Source organism: Cnephaeus nilssonii (genome assembly GCF_951640355.1).
Source record: "Cnephaeus nilssonii genome assembly, chromosome: 12".
Lineage (NCBI taxonomy): Eukaryota > Metazoa > Chordata > Mammalia > Chiroptera > Vespertilionidae > Cnephaeus > Cnephaeus nilssonii.
Window position 1 is genome coordinate 27803684 of NC_137083.1, and position 19205 is coordinate 27822888.

General features: G+C 34.5%; 1 protein-coding gene across 3 annotated transcripts in view; it reads left to right on the forward strand.

Annotated features, from left to right (window-relative positions):
* Positions 1-18733, forward strand: part of KRIT1 (KRIT1 ankyrin repeat containing) — a 38313-nt gene extending 19580 nt beyond the window's left edge. For all 3 annotated transcript variants that reach the window (XM_079785757.1, XM_079785756.1, XM_079785758.1), the window contains exons 11-17: positions 987-1143; positions 2440-2591; positions 6535-6701; positions 7392-7479; positions 8215-8421; positions 14078-14194; positions 14689-18733. In XM_079785757.1, coding sequence (XP_079641883.1) covers positions 987-1143; positions 2440-2591; positions 6535-6701; positions 7392-7479; positions 8215-8421; positions 14078-14194; positions 14689-14757 — 957 coding nt within the window. In that variant the 3' untranslated portion in view covers positions 14758-18733. The remainder of the gene's footprint in view (positions 1-986; positions 1144-2439; positions 2592-6534; positions 6702-7391; positions 7480-8214; positions 8422-14077; positions 14195-14688) is intronic.
* Positions 18734-19205: the final 472 nt, after the last annotated feature.

The window sequence follows — 19205 nt, forward strand, 5'->3', positions numbered from 1 at the left end:
AAAGATTTGAAAACTTGCAAACCAGATAAAAGGATTCATATCAACAGATATAGAAAAAGTTTGATACCAACAGATATAACCCATATGTCTGAGCCTTTCCAGACATTCCCATCAATGAGACAATAAGTCTTTGTTGAATATTTCTGTGAATTTAACACCATGAAATGCTGAAATTGATAACTGATAAAGAATATATGATCTCTCCCTTTAAGGATGATTACATACTCATGCACATTTTGTCAAAACACTATTCCATGAGCACAAGACAAGGGCAAGAAAATAGATAAGTGGTATAGGCAACTTTATGTTAAACTTCTTTGCAATTAATTTTCTAATTTTATACTAGTTAAAATACTTTTTTTTTCCCTCACCATACTTTTTATATTGGAATGTAAAAGATAAAAGGAATTAGGTACTTTTATCCGAAATGAACTGTCCTGGAAGTTGTTTGGAGGCCCCATAACCACAAAAATGTTATTGAGAATTTCATTTGTCTCTGGGAATTTCTGAACTGGAAGAAAATAAAAATGGCTTAAGGTCCATTGCTTAAAACTTCTACCTGCAAAGTCTTCTATTACAGATTTCTCTTAGGACAAATTATTGGTGGTACATATTTCTATAGTATAATTTGTGGCCCATTAGACTCATGAGGTACGTAACTAACACCAGATTTAGTTAACCAATGTATATCCCCCATTTGATACCTACATTGGACATAACAGCTTATAAAAAAATCCTCTCAGAAGATTTTGAAGTTGAATTTTTTAAAACACTAATTGGTCTTAGTTTCTATTAGAAAATATAAATAATGAAAGTAAAATTTTAAAAATTATTGCCAGCAGATTCTCACTTGAAGCCATTTTTCTGATATTTTCCATGTTGGAAATCTATATTAAGCAGATGAAGTTGAAATTAAAGCATTTTGGTGGATTTGGTTGTATAATTTCTAACCAGGTTGCATAATTTATTATCATTCTTTGTTCTAGTATGAAAAAGTTCGAATATACAGAATGGATGGATCATACCGTTCTGTTGAACTAAAGCATGGAAATAATACCACAGTGCAGCAGATAATGGAAGGAATGCGTCTCTCTCAAGAAACACAGCAGTATTTCACTATTTGGATCTGTTCAGAAAACCTCAGTAAGAAAGTTATTATTTTGTTGTGTGAACATCATTATTCTTTTTTGAGAGTGTGTTAGTCATTTTCACTTAACATCAGTTAATTACTGACTTTTAAATTTTAAAACGATACAGTGTTCTTCTCTTTCATATAAATTATTTGTTGAAACAGGTAAGCCTCCCCCTCACTTAATTCAAACAATATTTTAAGTGGTAAAAACCAAAACATTTCTTCGTTGGCAATGGAATTTTATTTGAATGCCATTAAATGTGGTGGCTCATCCAACTTGCCTTTATTTTCAGTGCTCAAAATAATATAAAATGTTTTCTTTATATAAATTTTCTTTCAGATCTTTTTATTTAAAATCAATCTCATTATAGATTTGTCTCTCAAAGTATTGCAAATACATAAAGGATTTAATTGAGGTTGTTTTGATTGGTTATCTAATGGTTTATTTTTTTTAAACCAAATACTACTGATTGTATCATAATTATTTAGGCTATCATGAAATTAAGGATCTTAAATAGATTTAATAAATTTTATTTCTTTTAAGAATTATTCCCATAATTCTTATATTATTATTATTTTTTTTAATCCTCACCCGAGAATATTTTTTCCATTGATTTTTAAAGAAAGGTAGGTAGGGAGAAGGTGAGGGGAAGAGAGAGAAAGAGAGGGAGAGAAAGACAGAGGGAGAGAGAGACAGAAAGAGAGAGAGAGACAGAGAGAGAGAAACATTAACGTGAGAGAAACATCGACTGGTTGCCTTCCGCAGGCACCCTAACCAGGACCTCGGATGGAAGCTGCAACTGGGGTATCTGCCCTTGCCTGGAAATCTAACCCGTGACCCTTCAGTCCTTGCAGCGATGCTCTTACCACTGAGAAACACCAGCCAGGGCAATTCTTATATTCTTTTTTTTTTTAAATATTTTTTATTGATTTTTTACAGAGAGGAAGGGAGAGGGATAGAGAGCTAGAAACATCGACCAGCTGCCTCCTGCACACCCCCTACTGGGGATGTGCCCGCAACCAATGTACATTCCCTTGACCGGAATCGAACCTGGGACCTTTCAGTCCGCAGACCGACGCTCTATCCACTGAGCCAAACCGGTTTCTGCTAATTCTTATATTCTTAAAAACAAAAGCAATCAACTCAAGTTGGGTAGTATTAATTAAAGTCGATGTTGATTTAAATTTACACTTAATTTATGTGTATTCAGTACTTAAGTGCAAAGAGTTTAATACAAAGTTTCTATGCATTGATATAATTGATCTATTTTTACATTATCATTTATAAAAGGAAAGATGTTTTTCAGGCCTTCAACTCAAACCATATCATAAACCCTTGCAACATGTTCGGGACTGGCCAGAAATACTGGCTGAATTGACTAATTTGGATCCTCAGAGGGAAACACCACAGCTTTTCCTAAGAAGAGATGTGAGACTTCCTTTGGAAGTTGAAAAAAAGGTTTGCTTGAAAATCTTACAGTCATGTAAATGTACAGAATTTATTGAGTTCCTATAGTAGGCACTACAGGCAGAAATTGTGCTCTTCCTGTACAGGTGGGGTTTACTTCGGTTTCTCTGTTCAATCCTCACATCCCTTTGGTAAATGGTAGAGTTGGAGTCAAACCGCTATCTAAATCCCCTGGTTGGTTTTCTCGTTTTCCTTCCATTGTCTTAGAATACAAAAGAGAGTCTATCCTAAAGAGAATTATTAGCAACCAGATAGAAGGCAGATTATACCAAAAAAAATTTTTCAGAATAGTGTCAAAGAGAAATTTAATAAAGGGCTAATAAGGTGTGTAAATTTCAAAGGAGCAAAGAGATACCTTAGGATGGGGGAGTACAGAAAAAAATATTCTAAGTGGAGAAAATTACATTTGCAAAGGGGACATAAAAAATTGTTCTCTACAGTCAGTAAGTAGCTGTTCTCAAGCACAAAATTATATAGATACTAAAAAAAAAGAGAATACAGTTTACATTGGATAAAAATATCTGTGCCAAACAAGTATGTTTGGATTTGAATTAGACTGTAAAGGTTAGATAGCTATGAAAATGGGGGTAGGAGGGAAGTCTCAAAACTGTGAAAAAAATACATATTGCATTTATATATTCTTTATTCAAGAAAACATTAAACAAACAAGGTTAAGCAAATGTCAGTGCAAGAAAATTTCTGTGACCATGTCCAAACTTGGTAAATGTTTTGTGCCTGACTACTCATATTGTCCCTCTGAGATTTGTTCCTGTTACCCAAATATGCTGGAAGGTATATCAAAATTTGTATAAAATTTACCAAAAACTAAGATCTAGATTATTTATTAAAAATATGTTAGAATCACAAATAGAATGAAGGAAATAAAACCACGTGATCATCTCAATTGACATAGAAAACTAGAAATAGATAGGAGCTTCCTCAATATGGTAAATGGAGTTTGTGAACAACTCACAACATCATACTCAATGTTGAAAGACTAACAGCATTCCTCTTAAGATCAGAAACGAGACAAGGATGTCTGTTTTCATCACTGCTATTTTACATAGTACTGGACGTTTTAGCCAGAGCAATTAGACAAAAGAAAAAAAAAAGGAAGAAAAGGCATCCAAATATGAAAGTGAAAACTAAAACTATATTCACAAATGAGAAACCAATTTAAACCTATTAAGATGGCTATAATAAAAATTTATAAAGGAAAATAACAAGTATTGGTGAGGAAGGATGTAGATAAATTAGAACCGCCCTGTACATTGCAGATGAGAGTATAAAATGGTGCAGTCTCTATGGAAAAAAATTTAGTGGTTCTTCAAAAAACTAAACAGAATGACCATATGATCAAGCACTTTCTCTCCTAGGTATATACCTGAAGAATTAAAAACAAGAAATCAAACAGATACCTGTATGCAATGTTCATGGCAGCACTATTCACAAATAGCCAAAAAAGTAGAAACAAAGTGTCCATCAAGAGATAAATAGATAAACAAAATGTAGTATATACCTAAAATGAAATATTATTCAGCTGTAAAAAGGAATGAAGTCCTTATACATGCCATAACATGGATGGACCCTGAAAACATTATGCTAAATGAAATAAACCAGACACAAAAAGATAAATATTGTATGATTCTACTTACATTAAATATCTGGAACAGGCAAATTCAAGTAGTCAGAAAGTAGATTAGTAGTTACCACAGATGAGTGGCACAGGGAGAATGAAGAGTTATTACTTAATGGTTACAAATTTTGTTTGGGTGATGAAAATGCGAAAATAGTGGTTGGTGATGGTTGCTCAATATTGTGAATGTAATAAATGCCACTGAATTGTATGCTTAAAAATGGTTAAAATGAAAAAAAATTTTTGTTGTATGTATTTTAACATAGTTTTTAAAAATATATTAGATTCATGAAATCTGGAAATAATATAAGTATACTTAGTCTGTCTTCCTTCTTCACCTAAGTAATGTTTTAGAAGTTGGGTGGTAGAGAAAAAGAACAATAATGGTAATACTCAGATGATAAATTGCATAAGTATTTTATAAATAATATAAAGTAGGCTCAAGTGAAAAAAAGCAAGGCTTAGTAAGTACTTAAGGTAAATCAGAATATCATAATCTTCTGGAAAAGTAGTTGTTTTCTTTCACTTTTTATGTAATTTAGAAATTCCTACTTGTACTGTCTGAAAAATTAAAATAGACTGATTTCATTTAAAAAGAACAATAGTTGATTGATACTCACTGAACATACTATTAGGAATTATAACTCAGCTGGAACTTCAAATTCACTAAGTCAATTTTTATTAGAAAAACATTTTCTTGGATCTTCTTTCCAACATCTTATTTTGAGACATTAAAACCCATAGGAAAGTTGAAAAAGAAAATTTACACCATATCCCATTCATTAAATTACTAATTGTTAATGTTTTGCTACATTTGCTTCATATTTTCTCTCTTGGTGAACCATTTAAAAGAGAGTTGCAGACATTATGGCACTTCATCCCTGCATATTTCAACAGGCATCTCCCAAAGGACATACCTATATACTACATTACCCTTTGCAGGGGTCCTCAAACTACGGCCCGTGGGCCACATGCGGCCCGCCGAGGACATTTATCCGGCCCGCCGGGTGTTTTTGCGCCGCTGCCTGTCCTGCTTAGCAGCCGACATAGCAGTGTGCATAGGAATTTGTTCATAGTTTTTTTTTTTTAACTATAGTCCGGCCCTCCAACGGTCTGAGGGACAGTGAACTGGCCCCCTATTTAAAAAGTTTGAGGACCCCTGCTTTATAACCTTATAAAATTAATATTTCTGTAATAACATCTAATATCAGATCTGTATTCAGATTTCTCCCAATTGTTTTAAAGTCTTTTATAGCTCCCATCTGTAAGATCTAATCAAGGGTCATGCTTTGCATTTGATTACTAGTTTCTTGTAATCTGGAACAATTCCCTCCTTTTTTTCCATGAAATTCTATTTTTTATATTATGAAGTATTATAAGATATTATTTTAGTTAAAGTGGCAAAAATAATCTTTACCATAAAGAATTGGATCATTGTGAGTTATATTTGGAAGTATTTTAAGTATTCATTCAGAAACTTTGTAATTGGTGATTTTTTCCAAGTAGAGCTATATTCTGTAGAGGAGCATTTTTTAGTATGTTAATCTTTTTGGATAAAGTGAAACTTTAAAGTCTTTAAAACCTGAAAAGAGGCATATGCTCTCCTTTAATGTTATTTGCAAGTGCAAAGTATTTTTAGTCAGATAAAACATGTTTGTCTTAAACTTTTTTAAACTACACGTACAATACTTCTGAGAATTAACACACTTTCGTTTATCTTCTTTAGTATGAGTTCTTTTTAGAAGCATAAATAGAAAAATGTTTGAAGAATACAAAGAACTTGAGTAAATTTGTGCTCAAATTTACCCATATCCCATATCCATAAACTGGTGAAAATTTTATTGGACTGTAAATCAGAGGTTAGCAAACTATGGCTTATTGCCATATCTGACCTGCTGCTTATTTTTGTATATCCTGCAAGTTACTAAAGATTGAAAAAATTTCAGAAGAACAATATTTCATATCATGTGAGAATTTTATGAAATTCAGATTTCAGTAATCACGTATACAGTGTTACTGGAATACCACCACACCCATTTGTTGATGTATTGTCTGTGGCTGCTTTTGTGCTAACAGTAGCAGAGTTGAGTTATTGTAAGAGACTGTATGACTCACAAAGCTTAAAGTATTACTGTCTGGCCCTTAATAGAAAAAATTTTCAGCCCTGCTCTTAAGCAGTAATGGCTTATTTATATACATATATGTAATTCTTGCTTTTCTATATTAGATAATGACAAGTTGTACTTTTGTAACAGGAAATTATAGCTTAGTAACCAAATTATACTTTTTTCTTTTAAGATTGAAGACCCACTAGCTATTCTTATTCTCTTTGACGAAGCCAGATATAACTTATTGAAGGGCTTTTATACAGCTCCTGATGCCAAACTGATAACATTAGCAAGTCTGTTGTTGCAAATAGTTTATGGAAATTATGAGAGTAAGAAGCACAAGCAAGGTTTCCTAAAGTAAGTATTTCATGTGAATGTAATGTGTGGTCTTGTGCTATGCTTAAGATTCAATTTAACCAAGAATATTTAGAGATAAATATTTATACATTAGTTTGGAATTAAGTACAGTCAGCCCTCTGTATCCGTGGGCTCCACATTCACAGATTCAACCAACCTGAGATTGAACCCACGCATATAGAGGGCTGACTGAGGGACAGCATCCTCGAGAGTCCTGGAACCAATCCCCCTTAGATACCAAGAGACAACTGTAATACAAAGCATGGAATGAGAAGGAAAAAAAAAACACCTATGTAAAGCATTCTTTAAGTTTTACTCTCTAAGTTCACTAAAGCTTGAATGAGTAGTAGGAAAATGTTATAAGGCAGATGCATTTAAAAATCCCACCACAAAAACTAGTTTCATGTTGAGAGAAAACAGTGAGGTTTTAGCACACCTTACGTTTGTTTATTGTGGTTTTCAGTTTTCAAAAATATTTTGAGGTTATTGAAAAAAAAAACATTTCTCTGAATTGAATGATGTTAAGATTGTAGCTTTTGTTTAAAAATTTTTTAGAGCTCTGATATTTTACAACATAGTATTTTTTAGCTAAAAACTCAAGTTACTTAAAGCCTTTTGTGTCTAAATGATTATATTACTTTATCTAGTAAAGATTTTTTTTTTTAAGTATGTTGGCATATTTGCTTACAGTGAAGAAAATCTAAAATCTATTGTACCTATTACCAAATTGAAAAGTAAGGCACCTCACTGGACAAACCGAATACTTCATGAATATAAGGTAAGTTGTTTAATAAAACTAAAAGGACATTTTATAAGAGAGTTGAAATTTTGTTAGTATTATTAATACGCTTTAAACAAAGTTCATAAAACATATAGTCCTGAAATTAAAAAAGGATCTTCTGGTTCACATGCCTGAAACTGAAAGGAAGACATTTTTATATTTCTGGTTTTTTGTGTTGTTGTTGTTTTTTAATGTATTTTAGAGGAAGAGGGGGAGAAGAGAGAAACATTGATGAGAGAGAAACATCAGTCATTTGCCTCCTGTATAAGCCTTGACCCCGGGATCTAACCTGAAACCCAGGTATGTGCCCTGACCGGGAATCAAACCCAAAACCTTTTGGTGTACAGGATGATGCTCCAACCAACTGAACCACCTGGCCAGGGCAAGGAAGTTATTTTTATTTTAAATAATGTACAATCTTTTCATAAATACCTTTTATGTGCTGGATACCATGGTAAGGACTAGTGACTTAAAAAAACATGAAATAATATCTCTGTCCATGAGGCACTTAAAAAGCCTGGCAGGATAGACAAGACATATTTTTAGACCCTGATATTTCTTTTTTCTTTTTTAATGTAAAATCTCAAAAGAAAAATTGCTCTTGGGATAATGTCACTCATTCTTCTTGGAGGTCAGCCTTGATTTTAGAAATTTAGTTGGCCTCTTTGGATTATCAAAGGTACCTTCTCCTTTCACATCTCTTTATTTTTTTATTTTTTTTTTTGGTTTTAGAATCTTAGTACAAGTGAGGGTATCAGTAAAGAAATGCATCACCTTCAGCGCATGTTCTTACAGAATTGTTGGGAAATTCCTACATATGGAGCAGCTTTTTTCACAGGACAGATATTTACAAAGGCAAGTCCCAGCAATCATAAAGTCATCCCTGTGTATGTAGGAGTGAATATAAAAGGACTTCATCTCCTCAACATGGAAACTAAGGTAGATTTTCAGCTCTTTTTGACTAGTCACATACTATAATAGCTAAAATAACAGTACCAGCCTACTGGCATATGTGCAAGCCTGTCATTGCAATTTCATTTTTTAATAGCAAGGGATGGGAGGGGGTTAAAAACCAAATGATTATCAATAGGGGTTAACATGTTAATGATAGTACATTTCTACATTGAAATACCTTTTGGCTATACAAGAGAATGAAGAATATTTTTGTGTAGAATGATCTCCAAGATGTATTTAGTGGAAAAGCAAGGTGCTGAAGCATATGTAATATGCTACCTTTTGTGTAAAAATGGGGGAAGTAGGTATTTATCCAAAGAAAACCAAAACACTGACTCAAAGAAATTACACTACCATGTTCAATGTAGCATTATTTACAATAGCCAAGATACGGAAACAATCTAAATGTCCAACAATGGATGACTGCATTAAAAAAAATGTGATATACACACACACAATGGGATGTTATTCAGCCATAAAAAAAAAAAAGTGAAATTTTGCCATTTGTGACAACATGGATGGACTTTGAGGGCCTTACGCTAAGTGACATGAGTTAGACTGAGAAAGACAGATACCATATGATCTCACTTATATGTGGAATATTACCCAAAAAAAAAGACAAAACTAATATGTTTCATGTTAATTATAGCTCAGTTTTTTTAATAGGGGAAGTGAATACTATCCTATGTAATAAAAGGCTAATATGCAAGTTGTCCCCTTGGGAGTTCGACCGGGAAACCAGAACGTGCGCTGACCACCAAGGGGTGGTGTGGAACATGATGGGCAACCAGCAGCAGCTGCGGGGCACTGAGGGAGCAAGGGAAGGAGGAGGCGTGGAGGCAGGGAAGTGGGGAACCTGATCAGCCCTGATCACTGGCCAGGCCTAGGGACCCTACCTGTGCATGAATTTTGTGCACCGGGCCTCTAGTATTTTATATTAGAGTGACTTTGGGATAAGGAATACAATACAATAATAAGCTGACGTATTCCAGTGGCATTCATAATCCCGTCCACATTTCATTCTGTCCCCCAAAACTTCAAATGAAGTTTCTATGTCACATATTTTCCCTTTCAAATATGTATTTTTTTCATTTAAATCTAATTGATTTTTAAAATACAGTTAAAATGGTTTTTAAGTTGCAAATGGCATAGAGTGAAAAGTCTCCCTCCCACTCTTGTTCCCAGTTACCTGGTTCCCTTTTCTAAAAGCTTCAAGAGACTTTTTATGCTTTACAAACAATATGTATTATGTCGGGTGGGGGCAGGGGAGCCCGCCAGCCAGGGGGAAGAACCAAGGGAGATTGGCCGGCTGAGGGGAGGAACCACAGGAGGTTGGCCGGCCACCAGGGGGAGGAACCATAGGAGGTTGGGAATTTCAGGAAATTTCATCATAAACCAAATTTTTATTTTCATCATTATTTTAGTCTTTATTATGTAATCATATAACTTCTGAAAGTATCCTAATTGTAGTTTAGTCATTTCATGATAGCTCAGGATCATCCTTATGGACAGCAGTTACTTTACCATGCTGTTAGATATGCCTGTGAATGGAGATAGAGAGTATGTAGGGATGTTGAGCTGAATAGGGACTGACTTCAATAATTGACCTGGAACTTGATTTTTTAAAGTTTATTTTTCAATTACAGTTGACATACAATATTAGTTTCAGGTGTACAATATAGTGATTAGACATTTATATACTTTTTGAAGTGACACCCCAGTAATTCTCTTACCCATCTGACACCATCTATAGTTATTACAATATTATTGACTATATTCCCTATGTTGTACTTTACATCCCCGTGACTGTTTTTATATCTGGCAATGTGTACATCTTAAACCCTTTCACCTTTTCAAATCATGCCCCCAATTCCCCTCCCATCTGGCAACCATCAGTTTCTCTGTATCTGTGAGTTTGTTTCTGTTTTGTTGGTTTATTTTGTTTTTCAGATTCTAAATAAGAGTGAAATCATATGATACTTGTCATTCTTTGCCGGACTTACTTCACTTAGCATAATTTCTTTAAATCTCTGATGTCAGCTTGTTTGGGGGTCGTTTGCTTATCATTTTCTATTGAAACTATTTTAGTCATACTAAAGTAGCTTTTTATTAGCTAGTAACCACTTTTCTCTTTGTGTTGTTAAAGAAAATGAAGGATAAATTCCCCCCACCCTTTCAAGAAATTTTTTCTCTGCTATTGCAGAGCATTTTAGACTAATTTCTACAAATCCTTCATTAAATTGTATGGTAATGCTGTGAGTATAACGCTGAGCTTTTTCTCTATACTGTATTTTATGTTTGATCTTTGGTGTTCAATGATGGTTCAGCAAATTTATACCATTTCATATTTGAATAATATTCTGGGTCTAGGAGTTGAGTGAGAAGTATCAGGCAGAGGATTATAACAATATTATTAGTTAACAGTCTGCTTTTTCAGGATAAGATGTTCAATTTCTAGAAATAGAAATTCTGTGCATTGGAATTTAGAAAGATGATTGAACCCAAGGGTTATGATGTTTTCTGTCCACTTAATCATTATCTTGTGTTCTGTAAGCTACTGATAAATTTATAGAACCTATGAAAACTAAATGATTACATTTTCTAATCATCGCAGATGAGAGCAATCAACTTGTTCTTATTTGTCTTAGATTCACAAACATCTGCAAGGGTTGAATTTGACAAGCTTACTTAAACATCTTTATCTGCAAAAATACTTTCATTTGCATTTAAAACTCTACATGGGATACAATAGCTTCAGAGATTAATTCTCAGGAACAGCCAGAGAATACAGCTGTGGACTTTTTTTATATATCAATTATTTTTACCTTCTGTATTTTGTTTTTTTAAATAATGGAAGTTGCCCATCAGAAAATATAGCTCAACCATTGTCATGCTCATCAGAGACTTGTTTGTTCTACTTACATAAAATGTAGATACTACTGAATAGATAAGTACACTGTGTTGTGGTTCAGTGTTTCATTATAGTGAAAGCATTGCAGTCTTCACAACTGAACTGTACTTGTTAATATATCTTCAACCATCATAGTACCCAGGCAATAGGTTGCCCTTTGATGGTGTCAATTTATGTTGACCATAGTTCACCTCTGAAATAAAAGTGCTTATTTAAATGCCCACATTATGCCATTCTTTGTGATCACTTGTCCACACCACGATTTCTCTTGTATGTTCTGGTCAGTTATGTGGTACTTCTGACTTCTGTGGTTTTCCCTTTATGGTTCTCAACTATCCCTGTCCTTTCTCTTGTGCTTTTTTACTTCCCTCACTAAGTACTTTGACCTTTTTAGGTTTTACTTCCAAATGAGAACTACTTTTTCCTTCTGGGGCAGATAGATCTCTCAAAACCATAATATGGACTCTTTGGCTCTTCAACCCCATTCAACTGTTTTTATTATTGTGGATTTCTTAAGAATTCTGTTTCCCCTGAAAATGGCTTTTAACAACAAAACTTTTATTTTTAACTTAAGGTCTCAGGACTTTTGTTGGTAATTTGACCTCCATATAGTTGAGTTGGTATACCACAGATGTATTTTTTTCCTTATTTTAAACTTTCTAGAGGTCATACTAACGGACTATTTCTTGCCTCTTCATTAAACAAATTTCAGGTGCCTAATCTTCAAAAGATAGGCAATTTAACGTATTATGATATCTCGACGCAAAGTTTCAATGTACACCTTGGTAAATAGATATTTTATCATATCCTGCCTATAAAATTATATTTTACAATACAAATGTAGATAGCTATTTTTAGACAAGAATATTATTAGTTTACCATTATATATGGTAGTCATGTAAATTAATTATTTTTTATTTACAGAACCTCACTTTTAAATACCCTAAATCATTACCTTTTTAGCTTATCCTTAGCTTATTTTTACAATCAATAAGTTAAGAACCGTTAGTCATAGAAAGCTAATGTTTCTAATCATACATATTTTAAAGGATGGCATGAACACTTTGTGCATACAAAGAGTATATTTTAATGTCAAGGAAATGCAAGTTACTACTAGGAGAGGATTATTTAAAAATAATCAAAATAATATATTGAATGCCTACTTACTTATACTAAGATGTTAGGGAAGTATAGGAATAGATTGCTCCAATGTTGTTGTTTTTTAATTGTTCTGTTGAGCCCTAGCCGGTTTGGCTCAGTGGATAAAGCATAGGCCTGTGGACTGAAGGGGTCCCAGGTTTGATTCTGGTCAAGGGCACATGCCCAGGTGTGGGCTCAATCCCCAGTAGGAGGAGTGCAGGAGGCAGCCAGTCAATGATTCTCTCTCATCATTGATGTTTCTATCTCTCTCTTCCTCTCCCTTCCTCTCTGAAATAAAAATAAAAATATATTTTAAGCCGAAACCGGTTTGGCTCAGTGGATAGAGCGTCGGCCTATGGACTGAAAGGTCCCAGGTTCGATTCCGGTCAAGGGCATGTACCTTGGTTGCAGGCACATCCCCAATAGGAGGTGTGCAGGAGGCAGCTGATCGATGTTTCTAACTCTCTATCCCTCTCTCTTCCTCTCTGTAAAAAATCAATAAAATATACTTAAGTATATATATATTTAAATATATATATATTTTAAAAATAGTTCTGATGAATTTATGAAGGGTATATTTTTAAGTATGCTTACTTTTATAATAAATATATGAGTATACTTATTTTCAATGAGATGAAATTGCCTATGACAACATTACCCCTATTACATAAATTTCAGGTCTGAAAATACTATGTGAATATTTAAAAGTTAGTGAATAAAGGGGATTGTAACATGCAAAAAGTAAATATTTGTAGTACGTACATTTAATTTTCTTGAAAGTCACTGATATAATGGGCATCTTTTTTATTCCTCAGCTTTAACTGAGATGTAATGACATATAACATTGTGTAAGTTTAAGGTGTGTACAACATGTTGATTTGATACACATATATTGTGAAATGATTACCACCATAGCATTGGCTAACACCTCCATCACATCATATGATTATCATTTCTTTTTTGTGGTGAGAACATTTAAGATCATTTAGCAACTTTCAGGTATATAGTACAGCATTATTTACTCTAGTCACCATGCTGTACACTAGAACTTACTCACCTTTTAACTGAAAGTGTGTGCTCTGTGACGCACATCCCTTGGATTTCCCCCACCCGCCAGCCCCTGGTAACTACTATTTTACTACCTGTTTCTATGAGTTTGGCTTTTTTAGATTCCACATACAAGTGATATCATATAGTATTTGTCTTTCTGTATCTGACTTATTTCACTTAATGTCATGCCCTCAAGGTCTATTCATGTGGTCTCAGATGACCGGATTTCCTTATTTCTCATGGCTGAATAATATGCTTGGGTGTGTGTGCATGCATGCATGCACATGTACACACATACATACCACAGAATGGGCATCTTTAAAAATTGTCAGTCTGATAAAAAAATGTGTCATTGCTTGAGGCAGTATCCTGAGAGCCTCCTATATATGTAGCTCTGTACTGCAGGTTGTTTGAAGTTAGTGTGGTGCTTTCTTTGAATAAGTTTTATTCTAACATTAGACCTGACTAGGTAAGTGTAGATAGTAAGAGAAGATTGGTGCTTTTAATATTAATATACAACAATTGTTAATTATGTTGTAGGCTTTACTCATCAGTCTTAAGTATGGCTGTTTTATGTGGCAATTGGGAGATGCTGGTACATGTTTTCAGATCCATAGTATGGAAAATAAAATGAGCTTTATAGTACATACAAAACAGGTAAGTACTCATCAATTATTCTGGACTTCTAATAATGAGCTATTATATTAGTAAAATTATTCTTTATAAAAGAACAATCCATTTTACTTCAAGGAAAACTGCTAATATGTAATGAAATGAAAACATTTAAGGGGGAAAAGCAGGCCTTTCCTAAGCAAACAAAGTCAGAAACTTATCTGAATAATTTATTTCAGTCTTATAACATGAAACTCTCTTTTTTCTGCCATTATAAAAAATTCTGGTCAGGATTGCCTATCTCTTCTATCAGGTGGTCCTTCCCTGTTCTTGACCAGGATCCTATCTGAGCCACCAGTTGAATCCAGCAGGTCATTTTTTAAATCCCTTAAAAGCCTAAGTAAATACTCTATTCTTGACAAGCTGTATGTACCCTGATAAGAAAGTTCTTTACAATAGCTAGAGAACTGCCCACTGCCATCTATGTCATTTACTCATCTAACATGCTTCATATTTATTGTCAACATTTTACTTTGTAGGCTGGCCTTGTGGTGAAACTGTTAATGAAGCTAAATGGACAGTTAATGCCTACCGAAAGAAATTCTTGAGAGGGAAGCAACTGATACTTAAGCCACCGCATTTTGTGATACAGACTTTTTTCCATGAAAGATTGCTTAAACTATTATTTTTAACAAGGCACCAAGTCTCTTGTAATATATATGTATACTATTATGTTGTACAGAATCTGTACTTATGTTTGGTGTGTAATATACCAATTACTTTTATATAATATCTTCATAAACTATTCTAATTTTTTAGAGAAACGCACGAAAAAGTATAGGTTGATAGCCTGTATAATGTTAGACAAATAAGCTTTATAAAAAGTTATTTTTGGTAAGTGGTAAAGGATTTAGAGTGGAATGTGATGAAATTAAAATACATACAGCTTTGCTATAACTTTGTGTGTCATTTCAAAACATACTTTAACGTCAACATGATTTTAATAAAGAAATGTATTTTCTACTTAAGCCATAATAACACTTATTTAAAACATTTTTCTGTGAACACTTCTCAGCATGTTTTTTAAAGACTTGGTTAAAATGGATCTAAGATAAGCTAGTATTTCTCTAAGTATATCTCTTGAACCCACTGCATCATAATTACCTGAGTACCTCTTGTAAAATAAGGGTTTCAGAGACTCACTCTAAATAAATCCATTCACTCTCTGGAAATAGCAGGACCTAGAGAATCTTTTCTTAAGTTTTAGTTAGTTTTCTGTTGAAATAATTCCAGACCAAATAATGAACTAAAGTTAAGTAAATTACACATATGTATATAGATACACAGATTAAATGACAATCTCTAGGTATTCGTAGTTGTATTTATTAAGTCCATGTTGTATGTTTATGAGTTGGTTTCATGATTTATTTATATGGCCTTTATACTGTAGGATATAGATCACCAAATATTTGTTTGCTTCATTTTAGGGCAGTCTGTAAAGTTAGAAACTAGTATTTCCAAGCCAATAGACTGATTTGTTCTAAGTAAGTTCAGAGATATAGCCCTAACTGGTTTGGTTCAGTGGATAGAGCATTGGCCTGTGGACCGAAAGGTCCCAGGTTCGATTCCGGTCAAGGACATGTACCCTGGTTGCGGGCACATCCCCAGTGGGAGGTGTGCAGGAAGCAGCTGATCGATGTTTCTCTCTCATCGATGTTTCTAGCTCTCCATCCCTCTCCCTACCTCTCTGTAAAAAAATCAATAAAATATATTTAAAGATATATAGTCATATTTAAAATTACCCTACAGATGGCAGGATTTATATATCATCATCTCTTCACATTAACATCTGCTTTTTTTTTTTTAATTTGTTTCAGAGAGGAAGGAGAGAGAGAGAGAGAAACATCAGTGATGAGAGAGAATCATTGATCAGCTGCCTCCTGTATTTCCCCCACTGGGGACCAAGCTTGCAACCCTGGCATGTGCCCTTGACCGGCATCAAACCTGGGGCCTTTCAGTCCGCAGGCCGACGCTCTATCCACCGAGCCAAACCAGCCAGGATGTCATCTGCTTATTTTTAATGATGCTCTATCTGAGCTTTAATAAAATTAAGATTATGTTGTTAAGCTTAATGATAAAGCCTGATTTAATTCTGTGCTAAGCACTTTTGATTCTGCATAGACAATTCCCTGGTTCAGTTTCATCCATTCTAATGGCCTCAGCTGTTATTAAGACTTGTTGACTCCCAAATCTAAAACTGCAGCCTCAACCTCTCTCTGAACTCTAGATCTTAATTTCTAACTTTCTGCTATTCTAGCTCCACTTAAATGACCTACACAAGGACCTTTAGTTTCATCATAACTGGAAACAGAATTGTTATGTGTTTTTTTGTCTACTTGTTCCATCCTATACTTGTATTGTGTGATTGGTTAATGGCATTATCAAATTTCATCCAGTTACTTAGCCTGGCAATCTTGGAGTGGTCTTCAACTTTTCCCTCTTTAATCACCCTACACGTTCTATTTATTGAATTCTATCCAATGTCATGTCAGTCCTTTCCCATTCCTTCCTCCCTGTTTGCACAGCAATCATCCTAGTTCAAGTCTTCACCATCTATTCCTAGGCTCCTTGTAGCTTCCTCCTCTGACTTAGTCTCGACACCCTGCTCACCTATCTGTCACACTGGTGCCAACCTAACCTTTCTCATCGATCTGATTATTTCATTACCCTTTGAAAACCCTCTTCACTACATGTTGAATTAAATTTCAGTTCTTTAGTATTGAGTACAGGGCCCTTAATACTTGTCACACACCTGCCTATCCAGATTAATGTCTAACCGCTTCATACTCACCCTGTGCTCCTTCCTACCCAGTGTTTTCTAACACTGACTACAGTCACATGGGAAATTTGAATACTTTATGACTTAATTTTAGGGTGTGGCCCAAGCATTTTGTTTTTAAAGTATCCCTGGGATTTTGATATACAGCTTAAGGTTTAGAACTGCTGTTATAACCAGTTTAACTAGGAGATAATTGAATGCCTTTTCTTTCATAGAGTGTGGTGAGGATGCAATGATATTACATTAAACAACTCCTTGCTCCATAGAAAATAGTGTACCTTCCTGGAGTTGTAGTTTCCCTTCTCTATAGAGAAGGGAAAAGAAGACTATTAGAGTGGCATGACTGTGAAAGCCTTAAAAATACATAGCATTAACAAATCAATTTTAAAAATTAGTACTGTATTAAGATAAAAACAATTCATTACCTGTTCGACCATAACAAGCCAGAAATAAGTAAGGGGGGAATGCAAACAGCTTTTAATAAGTGCCTAGGAGCCCTAGCCAGTTTGGCTCAGTGGATAGAGCGTCAGCCTGCGGACTGAAGGGTCCCATGTTTGATTCTGGCCTAAGGGCACATGCCTGGGTTGCCGGCTTGATCCCCAGTAGGGGGCGTGCAGGAGACAGCTGATCAATGATTCTCTCTTCATCATTGATGTTTCTATCTCTCCTTTTCCCTTCCTCTCTGAAATCAATAAAGAAATATATATATTTTTAAAAATAAGTGCCTAGGATTGGTCAGGCATTATATGTGCACCAAGGATAAAAGATACCATTTTCCTTCTCATCATTCTTTTTTTAAAAAATATATTTTATTGATTTTTACAGAGAGGAAGAGAGAGGGATAGAGAGTTGGAAACATCGATGAGAGAGAAACATCGATCAGCTGCCTCTTGCACACCCCCTACTGGGGATGTGCCCACAACCAAGGTGCATGCCCTTGACCAGCATCGAACCTGGGACCCTTGAGTCCGCAGGCCGACGCTCTATCCACTGAGCCAAACCAGTTTCGGCCCTTCTCATCATTCTTTTAATAAATTTGAGTGCCTTTTATGTACTAAAGATCCAGTATTAAGGAAAACAAAGTCATTGCCTTCAGTGAGCAAAGTTTAATGAGGGAGATAGTAAGTACTCATGGAAGTGTATATGTATAAACTCTAATAAATGTGATGAAATAAAAATGAAATGTACTGTCTAACCATAAAAAAATAACTGGTCTAGTCCTAGAAATCAAGAGAGTCTTCCCCTAGTACGTGCTGCTTGAGCTGGCAGCTGAGGGGCCAGCAGGAATGAATGCCCCTCCTAGAGAATTGAGGGGAATTACAATTTTCTCAATTTAGCAAAGAAGTGAATTTAAATTTTTATCCAAATCACAACAAGTGGATTTCCATTGTAGAAATAAAACCAGAACAGTTAACACTGCTCATGATAAATGTATTAGAAAGAAAAACTCACTGAAAAATCACATCTCATGATTAAAAGTTGCCAAAATTGACCCTAAAAATTTAGACCTGATAGAAATATTTAACAAAGTGAAACTGCCCATAGTTCTTGATCAAATTTAATAGAATTACATCAATAAAATTTAGATTTTAATTTGATCCCGAGTAACTCAATGGCAAAAAACAGTAATTGGAAGAATTTAATATGTGTAAAAAACTGATTGATGAATCAATTCCTTGCTTTGTAATTTACATAGAAAAAATATAATGAGAATGATCTGTACAATGAAAATGGGAAAAAATATATATGTTGTTTTGCTGTACTATATAGAAATCTTACCAAGAAATTAAATTGGTTTGAATACATTCCAAAAAATGCTTTCTAAACAAAAATCCATTTGTGATGGTTTGATTCTCATTTTAACATTTGTACACATAAAGTCAGAATGTCTCTAGGGTCATATCTGGTATCTGGAGAAGCAGGGGTAGACAGACTAAAAAGGCCCTAGACCAAAAGAGGGATAAGCCCTGGGGATTCTTAAGAGACCCGAGTGCTTGAGGCAAAGAAATTCCTGTCAGACATCTTAAGGTGTGGGTGAGGAAAGTAATGTCTATACATTGTGCTAATTTCTATGACAGAAGGACATGCTGGTTGTTCAGGGTTCATTGCAAGGGCACCAATGACGGGTGGGAAATAAGGGGCTTACTTCCCCACCAGTTTAATAATAATAATAATTAATACTCTAAACGGTGCTTACTCTGTGCCTGGCATTGTGTG